The sequence below is a fragment of the Pristis pectinata genome, chromosome 2, assembly GCF_009764475.1.
Source record: "Pristis pectinata isolate sPriPec2 chromosome 2, sPriPec2.1.pri, whole genome shotgun sequence".
NCBI lineage: Eukaryota > Metazoa > Chordata > Chondrichthyes > Rhinopristiformes > Pristidae > Pristis > Pristis pectinata.
This window is the reverse complement of record NC_067406.1, coordinates 108132759-108157042: the sequence shown is the minus strand read 5'-3', so window position 1 is coordinate 108157042 and position 24284 is coordinate 108132759. Positions and strand designations below refer to the sequence as shown.

At 40.1% G+C, this 24284-nt stretch overlaps 1 protein-coding gene across 3 annotated transcripts in view; it reads left to right on the top strand.

The window, feature by feature from the left end:
* Positions 1-24284, top strand: part of fstl5 (follistatin-like 5) — a 576645-nt gene that overhangs the window by 314572 nt on the left and 237789 nt on the right. For all 3 annotated transcript variants that reach the window (XM_052010319.1, XM_052010317.1, XM_052010320.1), the window contains exons 5-6: positions 4926-5122; positions 10334-10454. In XM_052010319.1, the coding sequence (XP_051866279.1) occupies positions 4926-5122; positions 10334-10454 (318 nt within the window). The remainder of the gene's footprint in view (positions 1-4925; positions 5123-10333; positions 10455-24284) is intronic.

Here is a 24284-nt window from a genome sequence, read left to right as displayed (position 1 = left end):
TGCACGAATCATTGATTAAACAACACCTCACATTTTACATTTTCATTCTAGTTTCAAATCCACTTGTACTTGGGTTCAATTGCTCTCATTTGCAATGATCTCCAACAACCCTCTGAGAAATTCACAATCCTCCAATTCCGGCCTCTAGCTCATCCCTAATTTGGTTGCTCAGTCATTGACTGCCAAGATGCTAAGCAATGGAATTCTAAAACTCCATCTCTGTGCTTCTTCATATCTCTTTCCTCATTGAAAATGCTCCTGGAAACACAACGTTTGACTAACATTTTACCCTATGCCCAAATTCCTCTTAATTTTAATTGGTGTTAATTTCTTTGCTTAATAACACTGCTATGAAATGCTGTGGATTGTATTGCTACATTCATGATGCTACATAAATGGAAGATGTTGTTGCTGCTGTACCTTGATGGGTTGGCCTCTGAATGAAGACATTTCACTGAAGAGAGCAGAGAATTACTACTACTGAACTACAAACAACTCCTATATGTGGATCAAACATATGCTGTACAGAGTTTTAGCAAACGTATTCATGGTTTTTATAATGTTCCCAGCAATTTCATGTACAGAATCTAAATATTCCTCTTATAGATCATAATACCTCAATATTCCATAAATAAATCACTCACTAAACTGCTTTTATTCAGTATTAGTAACTACTTTTCATCACTTCACCAGCACTACGATATTTAACTGCAGCTTTTTCTCCTTAATCCCAGAGGCACTTATTTAAAATGAGAGATACCTCAGCAGAAAATCAAGATGAGAAGAGTTTAACTGTAGCAGCCAGGATAAGTTGGGAGAGAGATGTTATTGCTCTGCAAGAGCTGAGCAACAGTGGTTGAAATGGGGAAGAGTACAGAGATCTTGTTTGTAATGACATGGTGACAATTTTTAATTTTGTATGTATTAATGTTGGCCCTGTTGGAGAAGACTCATAGGTAATATTACTTATGGATCATAACACATGCAGGCACATGATGGATGTAATGCACAGATAGAATTTTCACATGGGCTACGCATTTGAGATGTGTAATGTACAGCTTTAGTAAGTATATTCATGTCTCTTTTGAAACTGTACCTGACAGTTCATGTTCAACACCTCAGAAGAAGATCAGTATTCCATGTTCATGTTAAATGGATCACTAATTTAATAGCTTTTTATTATTCAGTATTAGTAACCACTTTCTCTTGGGTGTGGAATTTTTGAGAGTTGACTTCTTCCATATGGTGTGACTGATTAGAGGTGTTAACTGAACATTATTCATTTAGTTGTGGTATTATAAATCAGTGCATTCTGTTATTCCAAACACTGCCACAATACAGTTGTCTACTTGGGGAGAAAAAGAAAATCAGGTTAAGTCATTTTCTGCAGAACTGATGCATGAAAATTCAGCTACCTCTCTGACACATTAAGGAAGATAAATGCAACTTACCTCTGTTTTGAAGTACTTGAAGGAAATTGAATCTATCATCCGTGCTGGCAGAAAATGAATTCCTTCATGCTTTTTTGGGGAATGTGCTTGAAGAAGCTGCTTTGATTATTCTGACAGAGTAGGAATGATGACAACACACCGAGAAGTGTCCAAAGACAGATTCTATGATAGTTTTGATACAATTGCTGGAAATTCATGTCTTGTAGAAGCTCAATACAACTAAGAAGTGAACTTCATCATGTGGTTCTGATAGTATAATTGACTGCCTTTCTTGGTGTCTAACAATAGATTTTCCAATTGCCTCTGATAAAAGGGTGTAAAATGAGAAGACCACAATTGGTGGAAATCTTTTGCAGGGGATTTCTGTCTGTTTATTATCCCATGAAATTGTGCATTAAATTTTAAACTGGCAATGGTAATACCTGTCAGTTTGTAACATAGGAAGGTAAGAACTGCCAGCTGTGAAGAACCGTTCTGGTTTGCTTTTATTATTCTGGTCCTCACATTATATAACAATAATAGCAACATTAACTAATTCTAGCTATCAACCACAATACATTATTTGCAACAAATCCAGATTTAATGTGAAGTAAGCTCCAGGAATGAAATGTTTTGGGATCCAAGGGCCTGGAAGTTTAGTCCACCGAATCTCCCAGAGCTTTCACAACAGTCCAGCAATGACACAATGCCTGCAGTATAGACCCAATAGGAAACAAACATCAACATCCTGTCAAAGCTTCAGTACCACTGTAAAGTGATGTCTCAACCTGAACTCACTGCAAAGGCAAGAACAGCTTCCACTTAGGTACTTTAACACTTGCAGAAGTGCTCACTATGAAGCAAAACTCTTCCTACTTGTGCTCCCTCATTTTCAATGTTATGACTTTTCTCCACAATTGCAAAGTAAATTGGTAAAATTAAATTGATAAATTGGTTTATTATTGTCACATGTACCGAGGTATAGTGAAAAAACTTTGTTTTGCATGCCATCCATACAGATCACTTCAGTACATTGAGGGAAAAGCAGTAACAGAATGCAGAATATAGCGTTACAGTTACAGAGAAAGTGCAGTGCAGACAAAGTCAGAGTTCTCTCAGCGCAAACAGTGCACAATTAGTGATGAGCAGCAAAGGCTTGTCTCCCAATAATGTCCACCACTTATGAGTGATAATGGCTAAACATAAACTATAGTGGCTCAATTCTAATATTGCCCTTCTCCCAGCTGATCAACGGAGTATTCCAGTTCTCTGGATCGTGACGTAATATGGAGATGAGGTTTGTGGACAGCCAGATTTGAGGATGCTCCACAGTCCCTCTCAATTGACAGAGTCAAAGGCTTTTATGAGGTCAAGAAAGATAATGAACAGTGATTGATGCAGCTTTTCTCTTGAATTGATGGGTGGTGTCTCTAGACAGATAGAGTCAACACTGCAATTCAGGGAGCTTGTGTTCACCACTGGGAAGGGACAGTTGAGAAAGACAATGGCAATGACATTCCCTGGAGTAAACTGCAGCTAAATTTTGTAATTATGACAATCAAATTTGGCTCTATTCTTGAAGATTATCATGATTCCAGTGTCTCTGAGACCTCTGCCATGTCCTCCTTATGCCAGATGCAGAAGATGAGGGTGTGAATTTGTGACTAAAATTCCTCTCCAAGTTTTAAAACTTTGCCAGGGATACTGTCTGCTCCCGAGGCCCCGATTTTCAGATGGCCTGTAGCCTTTCTGACTTCTTGTCAGTTGGGTGAGGCTGGGTAAGATAGTTTGCTGTAGGATGAAGTCAAGGACACTTATACTAAACACAGGGTCTCTTTCACTTGGGTACTGACTGCTTCGCTATTCTTGATTAGTTCTCCTCTGTTCTTGGTGCTCTGTGGAATGGTGGTTGGATGTTAAATGCTGACCTGCCGTGCTCTTTCCCTCCACCATCTAGTCTTTAAATATGATGGCACTTAAGCCCTGATCTGAACTAACATGTCTGCAACAGACCCGATCTCAGTACAGACAAATGTTAACCAAGGCTGTGACATTGTCCTAACGTTCTTTGCACTCTGTCTCACTGCAATGTTGCACTTCACTTCCTACAAGCTTCCCACTGGAGTGCAGCTAATATGCAGGACAAATAGGAACTTATTCAACCTGTGTCATTTCCACTCCAGTACCAAAGGCATCCTGATATCAGTCATCATGTTGGATTTTACCTGTGCGTGCATATGGAGGACAAGCTCTGAGTCATTGTTGACTCATTCATTGAAGCGTACAAGAGGATGGACCTTATGTTTAACATCCACAAAACAAAGATCCTCTGCCCCTGACTGTGCAACACCATCTCCCAACAATAAAGATCCATGACAGACCTTGGAAAATATTGACTATTTCCATATCTCAGGAGCCACCTCTCAATGAAGGTAGGCATTGTTGAGAGGTGGCTCCTCAGATGTGGAAGTAATCTACCATTGTCTTCAGTGCACTAGCACAGACTTTGGCAGTCTGAGGAAAGGAATGTTTGAAAATCAAGACTTCAAACCCAGCTTAGAGCTCATGTTCTAGTGCGCAACAGTGATCCCTCCTGTCCAATATACATATGAAACATAAACCTCTCTCCAGGAGACAGCTGAAGATCTGGAGAGGTAGCACAAATGCTGTCTTCTGAAAACCCTCTAAATTCACTGACAGGCTCAGCAAATCAGCGCCAACATCCCTTTCAGGCCAACATCCCCAGCTTGACACCCTGATCACACTTTATTTGCTTCAACGGGCAGGTCACATCGATTCCACAGCCAATGCCAACCATTTCATCCAATCTCTGTCCTGACAATATGTTCTGAAGGGGACAGAGGAACTGATTCCTCTGTGCTTGTTTACTGTCCATTGGCGGACTTTTTCCTATCAATACTCCTTTGTGTTATTACAGCACCCCAGATGACACATAAGTATCAAGTTCTTCAGTTTGATATAATTGTAGACTGGATAACACAATTGTATTGAATCATTCTGCGTGTTGTTATGGAGAGATTCATGCCAAAATTCTCTATTATGTGGTGCTAAGCCTTAATATGTTGAGTTCAATCTATTACTTTTGCATTGGTTAATATAGGTGGAATGAATCACTCTGTGTGTCATTACAGTGCACTGGCTAATGCACCCTTAACTAATTCTTCTGTGCATTAATATAGGTCGCTGACTGGTAGTTCCCATTGCCATTGTTATCATATCACATTGATTAACACACACATGCATTGAATTCCTCTGGGTGTGATTGCAGTTAATCAGGTCACACACTCAAGTTAAGTTCTGGCATGCATTATTTTCAGCTAATGCAGTTTTTCATATGATATAATAATTTGTTTTATATCAGAAAAAGGCATACTGATTCTTGGCCTGACTTTTAGAACCTGCTTTAATTTGTATTCTGATTTGATAGTATCATTTGCAATGTAACATCTCTAACCCCTTGTCTTTTTGTTCCAGGTGACAAGTGCAAATTGATTGAATACAGCAAACTGAAAAACATGTTACTGGATGTCCAGAATCAAAAATACATTCGACACCGAAATAAAAAAGAAAATAATGACAAAATGTCCCTCAAAAAGTTGCTGGTGGATAACATGTTTGAATATTTTGATTCAAATGATGACGGGCTTGTAGACAGCAATGAACTTGCTCAGGTAGGTTGAAGAATGTATGAGATTGGAACTAATAATAGGTGTTGTGAACTTTTCGTTTTAAGTGTAAGGTGCTACAAGATAACTGGTTCAAGAGAACTCAGTTTGACTTCCATTCTAACAGCGAATCCTAGCAGTAAAATAATTCAGATCCACCACTTACAGTAAGCATGCTAACCATGTGCAGTAGCATATAATGGGGAAATAATGCTGACTATTTACCAGTCGTGTAGGAATCAATTTTAAAGGCCTTAATTCTTGATTAAAACCAGATTTTAATCTGGCTTTATGGTTGATGGTGTGTGAGGGAGGTGCAGGCAGTTCAGTAAGTTACTCACACTTTATATTTGTATTTAAATTGCTCACTGAACTTCCATCCATTGTTCAGTCTCAAATTTGAATCCACGCAACCATTTGTTTCCTTCTCTCTGTCTATTCTTTCTCAGTGACTTTAAAGGAGGGTGCCTGATCCAATACTTGTGGAAGGCTAATCACGTTACACATTGTGGGGACTGTAATTGCCATCCGTCAATCATTTTGACCCGCATATATCAAAAGTTAATGTTATTACCACGCACATATCAATATCAGTTGGCAGTCAAAGCTGGTGTTCAGTCAGCTCTGAAAATATTTAGATTATTACTGAACAAGGACAATTAATGCAAGTGCAAACAAGAGTTATTGCAAGATTAAGGTTCATTTATACCAACACAAGATCAGTGGAGATTATGTTAATGTTCTCTAGACATCATAGACTATAGCTGATAAATCTCTTAAATGCAGGTTTTTACAGAACTTCACAAGAAGCCAATCCTTTCAAAACAGGAGTGGCACCAGAGGGAGACAGGGCAATTAACTGCCACCAGCCTCGCGTCTGATGCTATAGACATCAACACTCCAAGCCACCTTAAAGGGAGGCTGGGCAAGCAAATGAGGAAGAGAATAGAGGAATATGCTGCTAGGTCTAGCTGAGGAAAGATGGGTGGAAACCTGAGTTGAGCATAAATCCAGCATGGTCTGGTTGGGCCAAATGGCCTGTTTCCCTGGTCATGCAATCCTGTTCAATTTATTGCTCTGCTCTTTCCCAATAGCCCTGCAAATTATTCTCTCTCAAGTGCCTATGCAATACCCTTTCAAAAGCACTGACTGATTCTATTTCCATCAGTGCTTTGAGCAGTGAATTCCAAATCATAGTACACTCTGTGTAAAAGAAGATTTTTTTCCTCACATTCTTCTTCTAGCCATTGCTTAAAATTTTAAATCTCTATCCCTGCCCCCACCTCATTCCTTGAAGCATAATATGGTTTTCCAACCTACTCCACTGTTGGGAAGTTTCCCTCTAACTATTCATTCAACTGTCTGAGAGGCCAAGAAATCACCCTAGTCCAGAAGTCCGCATCCCCCAGCCATGCCGATTCTGATATGGGTGACCTTGTTGAAGGTAGGCTGAGCCTCTTTGGATTCTAGTCATTAAAGTTCATGCCTTCAGATCCTAGTTTACTTTAGGGCTTCTGTTAATCAGGCATAATTTACAGTGGGAATGTGTCAGACACCTACAGAACATAGCAGGTTTAAAAACTCACCTTCTGTTGCATGCACTAAACGTGCAATTTGATAATCTTTGTGAACTGAACGTTATTTTTGAATTTAGGTTCTGTTGATTTCCATTGAAGTACTATCTTTGACTTTATGACCTTTCACCACGCAACTTAATATTCTTTATATGATGTGCACTGCCTTTTGGGTATGATCACCTGAGCTTCAAAGCGCAGGTGAGAAATAAGCTATGCTTTTAGCAGACTTTATTAAATCAGGCTGTTAACAAGCCTCAGTTTACCCACATGTTATCCCTTATCATGTCTATAATAGTTCTCTTGTTAACTTCTAACCTCCAACCATGAAATGTACTTCTATTAAGAGAGATTATCTTTCAGAATGCTATTAGCAAGGAAGTGTTCTGTGAAGAACTTTACACAATTTCTTTGCTCTGATCTATATGTAAAAAAAATTCCACAGGATTGAATGCAAGACTGAACTTAATGAAAATGCTGAGGAGCTGAAGCACTTTCAAATTCTCTGATCTATGTTGGTTATGCTTCAGACGCTCACTATCTTCACTTGGCTTACTTGAATTTGTCCTTTGAAATCAACTGTCTGATCTTTCTATTCTGCTGCCTTAAAACAATCTTTTATTGATAGTTTTCTTCTGATTTTGAAAATAATTTAAGTTTAAAGTGAAAATCTTGTCAACTTAAGTTAAAATATTATGTTGATGATGGTTTTCATAATGTTTATTTCCATTTTCTTTTCTTTTTAAATATATGAAACCAGTGAGTCTGATTTCCTGAGGCAAACAGTGTTGGGTTGCTAATACCTATTGTGCACATATACTTAGCAATGGTTTTAGATAATTAACAAGACGTGAAGTCGGAAAACCATATTACTAACAGTGGCTTTAGAGAAAAACTCAAAGATGCAAATTCAGACAACTATTACTTTTATTCATTCATCATATAAAATTTATTTGCACAAACGTTCCAACAAACCGTGGGGTTGAAACTCATTATCAGCTGTACGCTTTGAATAAGTAATGTAGTTCTCTTTGTACATTTTTTCTACTCCTGTAATTTCTTCCCAATGATTTAAATTTCTACCCAGCACTATGCTTTATCAAAATCCAAAATTTATTCCAAAAAAAATCCTATTGGAAATACATTTCCATTACATTTTTCAGACCTTAAACTGCTACAGTCAAATGAAGATTGTAACAGGTCTTGAAATTGGATGATACATGCCACATGATTCAGTTTTACTGAAAAAAAATCATCCATAAAGGAAAATCAAGACCCTACTGCCAGCTGTGCAAAGTCTGCAATTTTCCTCATACTGCTCTGAGCATCTGAGCATGCTAACTCTGAGTGTGCTAACACGCAATGGAGCATGGACCCATGCCGTCGTACTACTTGGATTTTGCTCCATCCCTTTAGGATCCATCAACAGTGAAGGACACTCATGTGTTCACAGTGTTTGCAAGGTCCACTTCAATGTCTGCTAAAGGGGACAATGCATAAGCACTTCCCAAGCAGTCCAGCACAAGGAATCTGCTGAAACCTCTTCAAACAATATCCTTATCAGCTCTCTCCTGAGCACCCCCCCCCCCCAGACTGGTCATGGACACCATCCTCTCCATCCACTCCAGCTCATGACACCTACCGAGCCTCCACAATTACCAATTCACAACCTTTCACCTTCATTGCTGTGCCTCTCTCCCCTTCATTCTGGAGAAGGATAATGTAATTAGAGAATTCAGAAGGGGAAATTCCAGGCAATTAAAAAGGAGGAGGTATTAAATTTATTAGTGGGCTTTAAAGTGGATAACTCCCCAGGGCCTAATAAGATATATATTTCTTTAAAAAATACATAATGTTGGAAGTTTCTGTAAGTTTCTGAGCGACATGCACAAATATTCATATCTGATGGTTGGTTAAGATGGATCATGTGTCTTAGGCAATATTTGCTGCAGCTTTTTTTGAGGTAGGTTTGTTCGAGCCGATAGACGTTGATGCTTATATTTGGAGCATAGGGTCTTAAAGATGAATATTAGGATGTCTTCTCCAAGGAAGTTCTCACTGGGAGATTGGCGGAAGATAAGGGAGGCATTAAAGGATAGGGAAGCTGAGAGTGTAGGTGGCTGTCAGGAAATTTCTGGACCTTTATATTTTTGTTTAAATTGTATGGATTTCGTAGATGTTTTCATGCAGCTGCACTTACCATTTGTGACTGCAGTTCCAATTGAACTTAAGGCTGTCCTAGGAAACAGGGTAAGCCGTGAGCAGTGGTTGGGCTGGCTTCAGGTGATATACTGTATGCTGAGGCTTCAAACCCAAAATGCTCTGAAGACTAATCGATAGTTCATTACCGTTAAATGAAATGTATTTAACACTAGTTCAAATTGATAAAAACACATGTAAAAAATAGCAAAAATGTAAAAAAAAACATTCACTTAAAAATTACTTGAATAAGTAAAAATTAACTAAATACATAAAGGTAAACAAAATTAAATTTACCTGTGTTTACCTTTTTAATCGAGGTCAGTGGACCCAATCAAATGAACTCTAGTCAGACTTGATGTAAAACTGATGGGTGACATGTGAAGTGTACGCAGCTTCCCACAATCCAGGATGATCGTGCTTCACCCATGGACAATGGTGAATCCAGTGGTGGAGCTGGAGGATAGGTGCACTGACATCTGACCTCCAGTTCATCCCTGACTTTCACATTTATATGCACTGTCATTGAACTGACCTGTGAGGAGGACATTGCTGGTAGTTCTCCAGTAACCATCCCACCATAAATATATATGTTTCAGCCCGATATATCTTGCAATGTTTATCACAAGTATGAAGGCATTTCAGTCAAATGGTATCTGTTGGATGTTTTCTGGTAATGTAGTTATGGCTTTACCAGCTTTCGAGAAAGGAAAGTAACAGAAGGTAATAACATCTGAAAGTGATAGAAGGGGTGTGAAAGATCTGCCAACAAAAATGTGCAGATCCAACAAAATAAGACCAGTAAAAAGACATAAGATATAAGATAAGATATCTTTATCAGTCACATGTACATTCGAAACACACAGTGAAATATGTCTTTTTGCGTAGTGTTCTGGGGGCAGCCCGCAAGTGTCGCCATGCTTCCAGCGCCAACGTAGCGTGCCCACAACTTCCTAACCTGTATGTCTTTGGAATGTGGGAGAAAACCAGAGCACCCAGAGGAAACCCATGCAGATATGGGGAGAACGTACAAACTCCTCACAGACAGTGGCCGGATTTGAACCTGGGTCGTTGGCGCTGTAAAGCGTTACGCTAACCACTATATGTGGCCTATATATAATGCGAACATTTTAAAACATGGAAGTAATGTGTAGCGCTACAGGCAAGTTATTGCCTATCAGTAAGTCATACAGATATCGCTGCACCAGACTGACAGGTTGAAGAGCTAATGTATGTTTGTTGTGCTGACGCTTCTTTAAATGATATTTGTTAGGCGTTCTTAATGTCCCTTTCTCTTTTGCCTATTGAATATTGCAATAGTTTTGCATTCCTTCTGCTGATTTTTATATGAAAAGTTGTTGCAAATTCACTTCAGTGTAAATATGTATAAAGTTTAGGCTTCACAAGATGATCAGTAATAAGTCCAGTATTTTTCTTTTGCCAGGTAATTAAACAGGATAGGCTTGGAAAGGATCTCTCTCAGTGCTCATTATTTGATCTGCTGAAATATGATGACTACAATAATGACAAGCATCTAACACAGGAGGAATTCTACAGAGCATTCCGTAAGTCTAAAATAATCTGGATTAGTGTCACTGAATGCTAGTTTCATAACTAGGATGCATTGTTTAGCCATAGTTCCACATTCATGAAGTTTCATTGCATTAGAAACATCTTTATTCCACATTTACCAGAGAGTGTGCATTTGCTTGAACCATTAACAGTACTTTTGCCTTTATCCACATTAAGTACAAAATGTAATTGCAATCAACAAGGATCAGAAAGCTCAGTTAACACCTTTCAATTAACACCTTTCAGCTGGTTACAGTAGTGACAATAACAATTCTACATTTTTGTGCTCTGGGGTAATATCACAAGGCCAATTCAGCATTTTAGCCAAATCACACACTATCCTTGTTGAATGCTACAACATTGGTTACGAATTCAGTTATGACTCACTCAAGCTGTCTGAGTGCCAGTGAGATGAAAAAAGTCACAAAATGTTACAACTGCAGCCCTCAGAGCTGTAGTCTAAAATTAAAGAGATACAGACATTTGATGCTAAGCGGCTCACATTGAGGTAAGGAAAGTTAAAGGCATTTTAAAGGTTTAAAAACAATTTTGAAAGCACTTCAAAAAGAAGAAGTGGTGGATGAAAATGAATAAATAGAAAACTCAAAATGGAAGCACAAGCAGACTGTGTAGGAAGGGGATGAAGAAGTTCCTCAAACCTGAGCATCAAAGTGATAAAGAGTTGTGGGAGGTAGATAGCTCACTGATTACCTTTGTGTGGAACTTGAAACTGCACCATGACTGGCAGGTGGTGGCCTTCGGGCTAAATGCTGTGTACAGTGCTTGAGTGTCACCTAGCAAGTGCTTGACCTGGTAAAGTAAGATTTCTCAGCAATATGGGTGCCGATTAGAGTGCTTATGATTTCATGCCACAACATGTTGCCTTTCAATCTATACTAATTTACTGCTTATCCAAACTTCAGTACAGTACCTTGTCAATGAAACATACAACTTGCCACACTCACATGTCAAGTCATTGAAACACAACCCTGATCACTTACTGACATCAGGAATGGCTTCAGACTGGAATTTTTAACCATGCAGCTAAATTGCATTGTTGCTTTATTTAGCTGGAAAGGAAATTAATGTGTACCTTGATTCATCTTTGGAAGCCGAATTAGCTGATGTTACACCTTTATTCTGTAATAAACCACAGACGTAGAAGTTGAGGCCAATCATCCTTTTAGCACCTCGGGTTCTTCCTTATAATTCAGTGAGGTATCATTAGATTTCTGGCTTTTTATTTTCCAGCAGTTGAGAATCTCCAGTGTTTCAAGTTTCAGTAGACAGACTAAGAAAAAATATCCTGAGTGCAAATTGAGCAGAATGTGATAAACTTTCAAGAAATCATACCCCAACTTAACATGTAATGACTTAGCAACTTGCTGTGGAGCTTGCCTTGTTGGTTACTGTGACTGTATATGCTAACTCCTGTATCTGCTTAGCCACAGAATCTCTTTGCAATTACAATACCAAAGTCAATGCCATTCAAGCCCAAAATATCGCTTCTGTGAATGGAACAGTGTGATTTGAGAAAATGAGTAACACTCTAGTGTTTGCGAAGTATTGCATTTTCAGAAATACAGCTGTTCATTGTGTAGAGTCAATGCACTTTAGGTAGTCAATCTGAACCATTAATGCAAAAGCAAGAACTGCAGATGTTAGAAAACTGTAATAAAACAGCATATGCTGAAATTCTTCAGTAGGTCTTGTCGCCTCTGTGAAGAGAGAAACAGAATTAATATTTCAAATTGATAATCTTTCATCAGGATCATTAATACATTTTGCATTTCTTTCTAGTTTTAATTTATAATCTATACATATGGGAATGGAATCGAGTGGAGAGTTTGCATTTATAAAATATCATATTTCTTGCCTCTATTTGAATTGTCCTTCTCTGTTCACTCTAAGGTGCAGATTATTCCATACCATATTAAGCTTTGTTCCTGTGAAATTCTCCTTGTGAAACCAGTGGTTGTTGTGAAATTTAGCAATCTGTAACATTCCTCCATATTTGACAGTAAGATTGTTCCCCTGCACCCTCCACTCCAGCATCCATTTTCCTGTCTCCATTTAACCTACTAAGGTTTTGAAATGGTGGTCTTCCTGCTGTTTGGAAAAAAGACCAAGCTCCACAGCTGAAGTGATGATAAGGCCTTTACCTATGCAAGTAAGGCTTGGTATCTGTTTATCAGCTCTGCTGCAAGTCTTATTTGTGCTGAGTAGGCCAATACTCAGTAAATCCAGACCTTGAAACTCTTTGTAACATTGCTGGTAATTATTTCACATCTACTGGTCAGAATGTGGAGCTGCAAGCAGTATATTCCTTCCAACCTCATACATCAACACCACACAGCCTGGCCCCCTTTTAGAAATGCTTCTAAACCTCCTTCTCCCAAACCCAGACCAAATTGCAATTCTTTGTCATCTTTCCCAATCACCGGTCCCCACTCTTAACACGTAAATTCTGACCATCAGCCATTTCTCATGAACCCTGAATCTGTAACCCTCAGTCAATGATCCCAACACTTGACCTCTTTCTCTCAGGTACCAAGGGCTTCTGTGAAAGCAGCAGACATGAGAAGCCTCATGTCCCCTTCACCAAAGGGTTTTTGTTGCAAGGGCTAATTTTGGATTGCCTTGAACTTTACTATTCAAGCACAGGGGATACACCCAATGCCTTCTCCCTGCTAAAAAAGAACACTTGAATTTCTAAGCCTGGAAATTTCAGCCTACCAAAACCTTTATTCCATCTATGTCCACAGATAATAAACCCTAACTTAGTTATTATTTGAGGTATGACAAGAGCTTCCAACTAAAAGCAACTTGCACAATTGTAACAAAGCACATTTCAAGTCTCGCAGGTGAATGCCAATGATCCTTACTCATTGTATGTAATGAAGAAATTCAATGTAACACTTTCACATCAGATCTGCTGGTCAGCCTTCTCTAATGAAAAATACTTCAGGATTTTGCAGGTGATATCTAACACCATAGGCTACTGCAAAATTCTGTGAGTACTTGTGAGATTTGTTTTTATTGTGCCATTTTGGAACATTGAGGAATTCTTCTCAGTATTATTTGGCTTTTTGTGTTCAATACCCAGATTGGGATACTGTCCCACTATCCAACGCAAAACTGAACATGATTTTGGTGGGAAAGGACTTCAAAGCTTTTCTTTCCAATCAGAAGGGTAACCTAGCACTAGTTCAATATGTGGATTTCCCAGCTTGAGAGCTGGGAAATCTTGAGAGCTTGAGAGCTGGGAAATCTGTTGAAGTTCCTGGTCCCTGTCTCTAAATCTTGCGGGACAGCACACAAGTTTCATGGCTGCCATACTGCTGAGTGGTAGATTGTGTTACAGTCTGCACACATCTTCCAGCAGATCTGTGTAGATCTCAGTGGAAGGTTTCCCCAATTGTATTGCAACTACATTCACATGTAATCTGCATACATGTTCAATGTTTATCCCTAACCTAAGGTTTTGGTGATCAAAAACAGGCAGGCATTACTGAGATGTGTGGCATTGTAGCAACTTTTGAGTAATTCTTGGATACTTTCAAAGATTTTATCTATTTGTGCCTTACAGTGATATAATGCTCAAAAGATTAGATTCTGAACTTGCATTGTCAAAGTGGAGTTACTTTTCTCTTATGGATTGCTCCATTTAGGACAATTTTCTTCTTTACTTGAAATACCTAGTACCTAATTTCATTTTAACTTGAAGGGGAGGTGTGGTTTTAAAATTAGCAAGTTAATAATGATGCATTTTTTGTTAATAGTAATGAACAATTAGTAACCTTTACCCATGCAATAATGATATTTTAATGCTTCTGCAATGCCTAATGAGCTTTTAACCAAATAAAATCATCAATGTTCATTAATGCAGCCAGACGTGGACAAGTACTTTCAAATGACTGATGAACTGCAAAGCAAACCCAGACTTAACATGAACTAATGGAGAAAATTAATGATTTTTTTGGTAGGGATATAAACACTTAAGAAACAAAATACACAGATTGGGCCAGGAATTGTTGAAAAAATAATAGTGCGAAAAAAATTCTCCAACATTTTGTGGTGACGAAGACATACATGAAGTTATAATTCGTCATTCAGTGAATTATCAACTACTTTGATTTCAAACATCCTATCATTAGCCTTGTGGAAACAGAAACCACTGTCAACCTCACCATGAGTACCAAGTAATGGCAAGAAATTTCTTGATTTGGACCATGAATCTTACCAGTCATTCTGAGCTTTTTTTAATATTCCTAGTCACCCCTGTTAATTATGTGATTTATTGTCTTAAACTTTGAATGCTCAGAAAGGGAATAGTTGAATCTGATTCTCTTTTCTAAAGGTAATGTTCACCTTTTTGGCTCTTTGGCTCTCGATATAAACTTTATTTATCTTCTTTTCTCTACCTAATGCCATGTATTTTCTTTGCCATTGTTTGCTATGTTTCTTTTTCTATCTTTAAATATAATTATATAGAGAGTTATAAAGGTGCATCCAATTTTCAGATGATCCCAGATTTTCTATTAATCCAATCAGGCCATTATCAATTACGTTTCCTGTAGTTAGCATCAGAAAGCTTGTACAATTTGCATGGACAATTATTCTCAGTATTCACCAGATGATGTATCAACCCTCACACCTCTTCCAATCCCATAATTACAGCAGAACAGTTACCCCCGTACAAGATTGGGTTTCACTCCTGTGTAAGTAATACCAAAGGAAGGTGGACATTTGAGCGTGCCTATATTTTCTTCTGTGGGGCAGTATAATCACAAGTTGGTTGCCTGCTAAAGGAAAGAAGGAAAGTGTATTGTCCTTTAGTGGGTTGGGGGGGGGGGGGCAAGCTGTAGAGTGGTTGACATACATATTACAGTACTGTAAATTAGCTTACTTCATAAAATGGTCAGTTTGTTTAAATTTGCCACCAGGTATTTGGGACCAAGTCAGGGCTAGACATCATGTTAGATTCCATTCATCCTCTCTCTGTCTCTCTCTGTCTCTCTCTCTTTCTCTTCCTCTCTCTCTTTGTCACTCACACACACACAAAGACGTGTGCGTGTGCGCGCGCACACACACACACACACACACACACACAGAAACATGCACAGAAAAACACACACACACCTCCCATTTATGAACAGACATAGCAGTGTCACAGAAACATATCATTCTGCCAGACCTATTGCAACAGTATCAAGTTTTTCAAAGAGCAATCTATTTGATTCCACTTGTTTGACCTTTCCCTCTAGACATATTTTAAAATTTGCTGGTGACACTAATATTGATGAGAAAGTAAGTAGGGTGTGTGGGAGTATAATAGTCATTGAGAAATTAAGTAACTTGGCAAACTTGTGGCAGAACAACATCATAGTAATCAAGTTGAGGTCATTCATTCTGGGATGTTTTATAAATGGTGCAAAAAATGCAAAGAGCAATCAGATTTGTAGATCTACAGAGAAATGTAGGAATCAAATGCAAAAATATTCTTAAAGGTGAATGAAATGGAGGACTGGGATATAAAGGGAACAAAATATAGCAACGTCCAAGTAAAGACCTGGTTAGATCAAATTGGACTACATTGTATATTTCTGGGAATCACTTCTTAAAGGGAAGATATTGTCTTGAAAGAGAAAAACCACCAGCTCCTTAGGGGTTTAGACTGCAAAGAAGCACACTTAAACTAGATTTGTATTCCCGCACAATTGAAGGTTAGAGGTGATTTTAATTGAACTGCTGTGAATTTGTAAAGGGATGGTCAAGTGGAAAGAAAGAACCTAGTTTCATTGATGAGAGTCATGAGCAAGGAGAAAAAGTCTTAAGATCAAAGCCAGGCCTTTCAAGAGCAGTTAAGAATAAATCCTTGTGTATTTTGGTCGAAGGGTGCAACTTTCTCCAGAAAAAGGAGTAAACATCAGCTTGGCTAGATATTTGCCAGTCAATGATGTTAAGGAATATGAATCAAAAGTGAGTGGATGGAGATAGGATTCAGAACAATCAGGATTTCACTGAAATAAAGAAACAGATTGAGGAGCAGAATAACCTACTCCTATTCTTTTGTTCCCAAATATGCAGGGTGGAAATTTATATGGGCAAAAGCAAAAATTAAAATTACAATAACGAATCGACAGCCTGATCTGTAATTTTTAATTTAATTTTAGGGATGTGATAGTTGCCAGAAAGGCCAACATTTATTGCCTCTCTCTAATTGTCCTTCAGAAGCTGGCAGTGAGCAGCAATGGTGATACATTTCCAAGTTAAGGTGATGTGTGACTCAGAGGGAAACTTGCAGTGAATTTACGTGTCTGCTGTCCTTGCCCTACTTGGTGGTGGAGGTCACAAGTTTGAGAGGTGCTGTCAGTATAGCTGAGGCAAGTAAATGTAATGTGTTTTGTAGATGGTTCACTGCAGCACCTTCCCCTGCACAAAGTATGACTCCAACCCTGCCCACTGGCTTCAATTTGATCAGGGCTTCTTGATGCCACATTCAGTCAAACATTGCTTTGATATTAAGGGCAGGCACTCTCAACTCACCTCTGAAATTCAGCTCTTTGGTCTATATTAGCCAGGACTGATGAGATATGAAGCCCAATGGTCCTAGTGGAACTAAAACTGTATATGGTTGAGCAGATTATTGGAGAGTAAATGCCATTCAACTGCCTTAACAATGACATCTCCCGTCATTTTACTGATGATCGAGTGCAGACTGATTGAATAGTAATTAACACAATTGGATTTGCTCTGCTTTTTGTGAAAAGGACCTATCAGATCATTATCTGATGGATTCCAGTGATGTAATTGTATTGGAACAGCTTGGCTAGAGTCACAGGTTGTTCTGCAATGCAAGTTTTCAGTGCTATAGCCACAATGTTATCTATTCCCATGTCTTTTGCTGTATCCCAAGCATTTTTTAATATCCCATGGAGTGAATTGAATTGGCTAGAGACTAGTTTCTGTGAATGGTGGGACCTCATGAGGAAGCCAGAGACCTCTGGCTGAGCATGGTTGTAACATCTTAAGCCTTGTCTTTAGTCAGACCCTTGAAAGTGGAGATGATCTTCGCACTATTTCTTCCCATTCACTTTTTAATTTTCCACCACCATTCACAATTAGGTATGGCAGGAATGCAGAGTTATTGCTCTGAGCTATTGGTTGTGGAATCATTTAGGACTTTTGGATATTGTTTGGCAAGCATGTAATTCTGTCTTGCAGATTCTGCAGGTTGCTGCCTCATTTTAAGGCATGCCTGATGTGTCTTTGAACATTGCCTTCAGTATTCCTCACATCTGCCTTGGAAATATGGCAGAGCATAAAACAGGCTGTCAGTTTGTTATTGCCAATATTCTACTGTCCAAGGCACATTTATTCCTTTTCAGTATTTTCTTTTTAAATTTAGAAATGGAACAATAGATAACTTATTATTAATTTTGTACAGTCACATATAATCAGATAAACTTTGCACTGCAAATACGTACTCTATTAGTTGGTAATAAAATGAAAGTTTTACCTCAAGAATGAGAAGGTACAAATAAAATTACAATGTAATATGATTACCAGCTAAGATTGACTAGCTAGAAAGAAACAGAGAATATGTACAAGAAGTAAAAATTTGTCCAGATACAAATTGCCCTTGAGAAGTTGAGGTGCCTTCTGGAACCTCTTTAGTCCTTGTAGCAAAGGTACTCCCATGGTGGAGTTGGATAGAGAGTTCTTACAGCGTATGTTACCACATCATGCTGTAAGCCCATTCAAGGACAGATTTCAATATTGATATTACAATATGTTTATTTGGTTATTAGAATCACTGTTTAATTCTACATTTTACATTTTGTTTACCAGGATAACATATCCATCAGCCACATTAAGTAATTTCACTGTTTTTGAATTTGTTCCTTGCTTGACTCCGATGGCTTGATGTGTGTCTATTTTATAAATTTGCCAAGCACGGAATGAAATACAAACTAATCATGTAGTTAAATCCCGTTTCTATTAGTACTCCTTAAATTTAATTTTATATCCAAGCTTCAAAGGTGGCTTTCACTCATCTACCCTCTCTAATTAATTCAGTGTAAGTGCTTTTATATCTGTTTATATCTTAACAATATATGTGCTACTGCTTTCCACTGCATACATCTCTGCTTTTAGATTTACTGATTCCTCTATAATTAAAATGGTTTAATTAAACAAGCAGGAACAACTTTCTTCTCATGTATTATGCAGAAATGAATAATCTTTGTAACTCTCATCTTCTTTTGAAATTATTATACTCTTTCCCCATAGTCCTACCCCAAAGCCCATCATGTATAAATGAGATCCATTTGCAGATAAAACATGTTGAAAGGAAGTTTAATGGTACCACACAGTCTTTGGGCACGATCTGAAGACAAAACTATGGTGATGCAAATGTGTATTCTAGGCTGTGAACAGCATCACTCACATCCACATTTCCTATTTGCAAAGAAAATCTATATATAACTGCCCAGAATTCTATGTGCATTTCAGCAACATGGAGAAACATCTCATTAAACTCAGACATTCCATGAAACTAGTCCTCCCAGATTTTGTTCAAAATCTTTGCTGTCCCCCTATTTTGAACTATTTTCACTTCAAATTCTCCATCCTGTGCTAAGAGATTGGCCACCAAAAAGGGGCATTAGATATTGAACTCTTAGCTTAAATCAAACAAACATTGGTGAGGCCAATGTTCTGCTAATACCATGGACAAGCAGACAGTTGGCCAGGAAATTGTTCTCCAGGAACCTTTTGCCACTTTCAAAATATCTTGCTGGAAATAATTTCAAAATATCTTGCTGGAAATAATTTTGAACAATAATGGTTCAGCACAATTATGGGTGGACATCATTAATGAATCCAAACAATGGGATGAAGTCCTAACAAGGATCACTCATCACTTTCTTGCTAATGATGCTGAAACCCTGTCGTCCCTGCTCCCTAGGAACCATCACAGGAAAGGAGTAAATTTAATTGGGTATTTTTACTAAAGAAATCAATAGCAGGGGCATTAACTATTTGAAGAGAGGTGGGATTTTTTTTTTGTTAGTTATTCCTTTTTCGGGGGGAATCCATGTGTGCTGGTGAAGCCAGCATTTAGTGCCCATTCCCAATTGCTTGTGAGAAGGTTCTTGAACTGCTGCAGCCTTCCTGATGAAAGTACTCTCACAACGCTGCAAATAGAGAGTTCAAGGATTTTGACAGAGCAAGAATAAAGGTATGACAATGTATGTCCAAGTCAGGATGGTGTGTGACTTGGAGGAAATCCTGAAGGTGGTATTCTTCCCATGCATCTGGTGCCCTTACCTTCTGTGGTGATAGATGTTGTGGGTTTGGAGGTGCTTTTGGAATACCCTGGATGAGTAACTGCAGTGTATTTTGTAGACAGTGCACACGACAGCCAACGTGTGCTTGTGGTGGAAGGATGAATGTTTAGGGAGGTAGAATCAGTTTCAATCAACTGAGTTGCTTTAACCTGGATGGTACTGAGCTTAACTGTGGTAACTTATAAATTTGGAGAATAACTTTAAAAATCATATATCGGCTGTTTGTAAATGAAACCAGGTCACTGTGAAGTTTTGATAACTCCACATTTAGTTGTAGTTTTTCAATATAAATTAGTGGAAATTAGATACTTTACCATGGGCTATATAGTTTCAGATTAAAGGGATACAATTCTATTTTGTTATTGTTATGATACTTTATTTATTGCATATCTAGAATTCCCCACTATCTTGACAATAATATAACAGTTACCAGGGCTTTCTAAACATGATACTTCTCTCTTTTTAATAGAAAATAGCTGTTGCAAAAGTCATTTATAATCTGAAGTTTCATCTAACAATGATAGAGCATGCATTGCTTTAAGACATTGCATTTTCTGTGGGGAAAAAATCAATGCATACTTTCCCAAGACACAGTCTGGTGAAAAATAATCATATTACTCCATGAATATCAAAAGAAAATTGCTGACCTTCAGACCAAGTTGTGTATCCTATCCTTCAGTATACTAGCCAAACTTTTATGGTTCTTTTAATGGATTCAAACAATTAGTTTCCTTTGTCCTGGAAGTATTTAACCAGATACCAGAGGCCATTTGATCCAAACAAAACTGGGCGGAGTTTTTTTTGCTGAAATTGTGAAAGTACAAAATAGGCGGTGTGACCCTAAAACATGTCTTATTGAATATCTGGATTTAATGCACAATTATAGTCCAAACTACTGATTGTCACAATTTAAACTTGGTTGAAGTTACTAAGAGACATCTGCAGTTTTAGCGCTAAAGTGGAGATGAGATATTTTTAAGGCAGTGGAACTGCCTTAGTGGACTCCACACACTCAGTCATGCTGAATTCTTGCACTGACCCGCACATGGAGGAGGATATGTGTCGTGGACTCAGAGAAGCCACACAGGTTTGCGGAGACCATAATGGAGGAGGTCCAGAGAGGGAAAGATATCCCTCTACCTGCAGAAGAGAAGGGATTCAGTATCTATAAAAGCTAATGAGGTGTTCAATAAGGTAGAAGAGCACACCACTTATATAATTTAGTTGAAGTCCAGAAAGAATTGCTAGAATAAATGTTGGTAAAGTGTTGGTGAAATTTTCACATGCTGTCAAGATCTCCTGATATTTATCAGAAGTCATTTTCAACTTCCAGCACCAAGTGAAGTGCAAAATATGAGTATGCCTCGAGTAAGCTTGAAATAGTAGCTTGATTCCTGATATTAGGTTCTATAGCTATCGTTTGCAGTTTGAGTTGAGAGGATACCTGATTCCTGCAAATACAAGCATCCTGGACCCTGTTCCCCAGATCTTCAATATACCACCCAAGAACTGCAGAGCTTGCTCTCTCCTCTGCTGTACCACTCTGCAATTTAACCCAGGACAACATACGTTGTAGAATACCTGCCAGCGTTTCTGCAGGCTGAGTGCACATGCCTTCTAGGCTAGCTTTAAGTTGTGATTGGCACTCAAGTTATTGGCCCTCTGCTGAGATGCACAGCCCATGAACAGTGCAGTTAGTGCCAGTGGCATGGAGCAATTAGGTAAATGAACAAGCTGTCCAAGGTTAACTGGCTTGCACCAGGAACAACAGACGTGGGTTTATTGCAATCCTGGTATATATTTTTGGTGAAGTCCAGTAGAAATATGCCCATTTCTTCAGGATGGCAGTTTCAGAATCTCTCCTGCAGATTTTTACCCATTCAGAGACGAATTGCTGGAACTGTCTCTTCCTTGCGATTCCAATGTTTAGGGCGGGCACGGTAGTGTGGTTAACGTAACGCTTTACAGCGCCAGCGACCCGGGTTCAATTCCGGCCACTGTCTATAAGGAGTTTGTACATTTTCACGGTGTGTGTGGGTTTCCTCCCACATTCCAAAGATGTACAGGTCAGGAAGTTGTGGGCATGCTATTTTGGCGCCGGAAGTGTGGTGACACTTGCAGGCTGCCTCCAGAACACTCTACACAAAAGATACATTTCACTGTGTGTTTCAATGTACAAGTGACCAATAAAGATATCTGATCTTATAGGTCACAAGTTATGGAAATAAATTGTTATTCTTAATCCTCAATGTTAGGTGAATTAAACTCATTGTCTGAGATAGGGGTTGTTAAATTGAGGTTGATAGTAAGTGACTTAAATTGGTCATAGATTAGGTTTCCCATCACTTGCATATATTGTTTCCTTGGGTTATAGTATGTATTGTTATTGCACAGTATTTTTGCAGCAGAATTAGGTAACACAATGCTTTGGACCAGATTGTGCTGTATCAGGATCAGAATCAGGTTTATTATCACTGACATATGTTGTGAAATTTGTTGTTTTGTGGCAGTAGTACAGTGCAAGACATAAAGGCATAGAAACTACCAAAGTTACAAAAATAAATAAATAGTGGAAAAGAGGAATAATGAGATAGTGTTCATGGACCATTCAGAAATCTGATGGCGGAGGGAAATAAGCTGTTCCTGAAACATGAGTGAGGGTCTTCAGGCTCCTGTACCTCCTCCCTGATGGTAGTAATGTGAAGAGGGCATGTCCCGGGTGGTGAGGGCTACCTCAGTTCCAACCTGAACTGCTGATCTTCAGCGATTGAATCTGTAGTAGTGTAGCGGCCCGGACCCACAGGACTCAAACCACCATTGGTGGCCGCGGGCGCATGCACAGGAGCGCGACGCGAACTAACTGCGACGTGGACTAACCGCGGGGCGGTCCTTCCGGCAGGGACCGCACGTCACGTCCGCCAGAGAGGCTCTCGGTTACTTTAGCGAGCGTGCGCGCTTTGTTTCAGTCAGTAAAGTGTGCTCCAGTCCAGCCGCCGGTCTCTGCGTTTTCTTTCCGGCCACGCGCTACGTTCGGTTACGTTTGGTGACCCCGACGCTCCCAGGCGGCATCTGGAACCCGAGACATGAATCCCAACGACTCGCACAACGCAGTCTCGCTCAAGCTCCCGACTTTCTGGGCTGCTCAGCGCCATGTTTGGCTCAAGCAGGCTGAGGCCCAATTCAGCATCAGAGGCATTACAGCCGACACCATGCGGTACTACTACATGGTCAGCGTGCTCGACCAGGACATGGCAGCGCGGATCATTGACTTCCTGCACCATCCACCTACAGAGGACAGGTACATTAAAATCAAGGCACTCCTCCTCTGCACTTTCGGACTCTCCTGCCACGAACGAGCCGCGCAGCTCCTGCACATGGACTGCTTGGGCGACCGCAAGCCGTCTGAGCTGATGGACAACATGCTGGCGGTCATGGACGGCCATAAACCATGCCTCCTTTTCAAGCAGCTGTTCCTCAAACAACTGGCAGAGGACATTCGCCTCCTCCTCACGGGTGAAGATTTCAGCGACCCGCGCAGCCTCACTGCCAGGGCGGACATTTTGTGGCAGAGTAAGCAGCGGGGAGCAGCTTCCATCTGCCTAACCATGACCGCGCAGCCTAAGGCCAAGACCCCACAACCGAAACCGCCGAGACTCACGGGGGACAAAGACGAGGGTTCGGACCAATGGTGTTTTTACCATCAGAGGTGGGGATCAAATGCGCGCCGCTGCCGTCCACCATGTGCCTTCCTGGGAAACACTGGGGCCGGCCGTCAGTAGTGGCTTCGATGGCTGGCCGTCGCGACAGCTGGCCATCGCGACAGCCTCCTGTTCCTCTGGGACCGACACTCTGGGCGACATTTCCTGGTGGACACCGGGGCTGAGATCAGCATCCTTCCCCCCTCAAACATGGACACCCGTACCGCGGCCCCAGGCCCCAACCTCACCACCGTGAACGACACCACCATCCGGACATACGGCTCGCGTACCATCCCGCTGCATTTCGGCCCCAGCTGTTTTACCTGGACCTTCACGGTAGTAGCAGTGTCACGGCCATTACTAGGGGCGGATTTCCTACGGGCTAACCGCCTTCTGGTCGACCTGAAAGGCCAGCGTTTGGTCCATGCCGAGACATTCCAAACCTTCAAGCTCGGGGAAGCCCAGTTCCCAGCCCATCACCTGGACTCCGTCACGCTCTCAGGTGACAAGTTCGCCAGGGTGCTGGCGGATTTCCCCTCCATCATCACCCCACAGCTCTCTACTACCAGCCCCAGGCACAGCGTACAGCACCACATTCCCACACAAGGACCACCGCTGCATGCCCGGGCCCGTAGGCTGCCACCCGACAAGCTTCGCCTTGCCAAGGAGGAGTTCCGGAAAATGGAGGAGATGGGGATCATCCGCCGCTCGGACAGTCCTTGGGCATCGCTGCTGCACATGGTGCCCAAGTCCGCAGAGGTTGGAGGCCCTG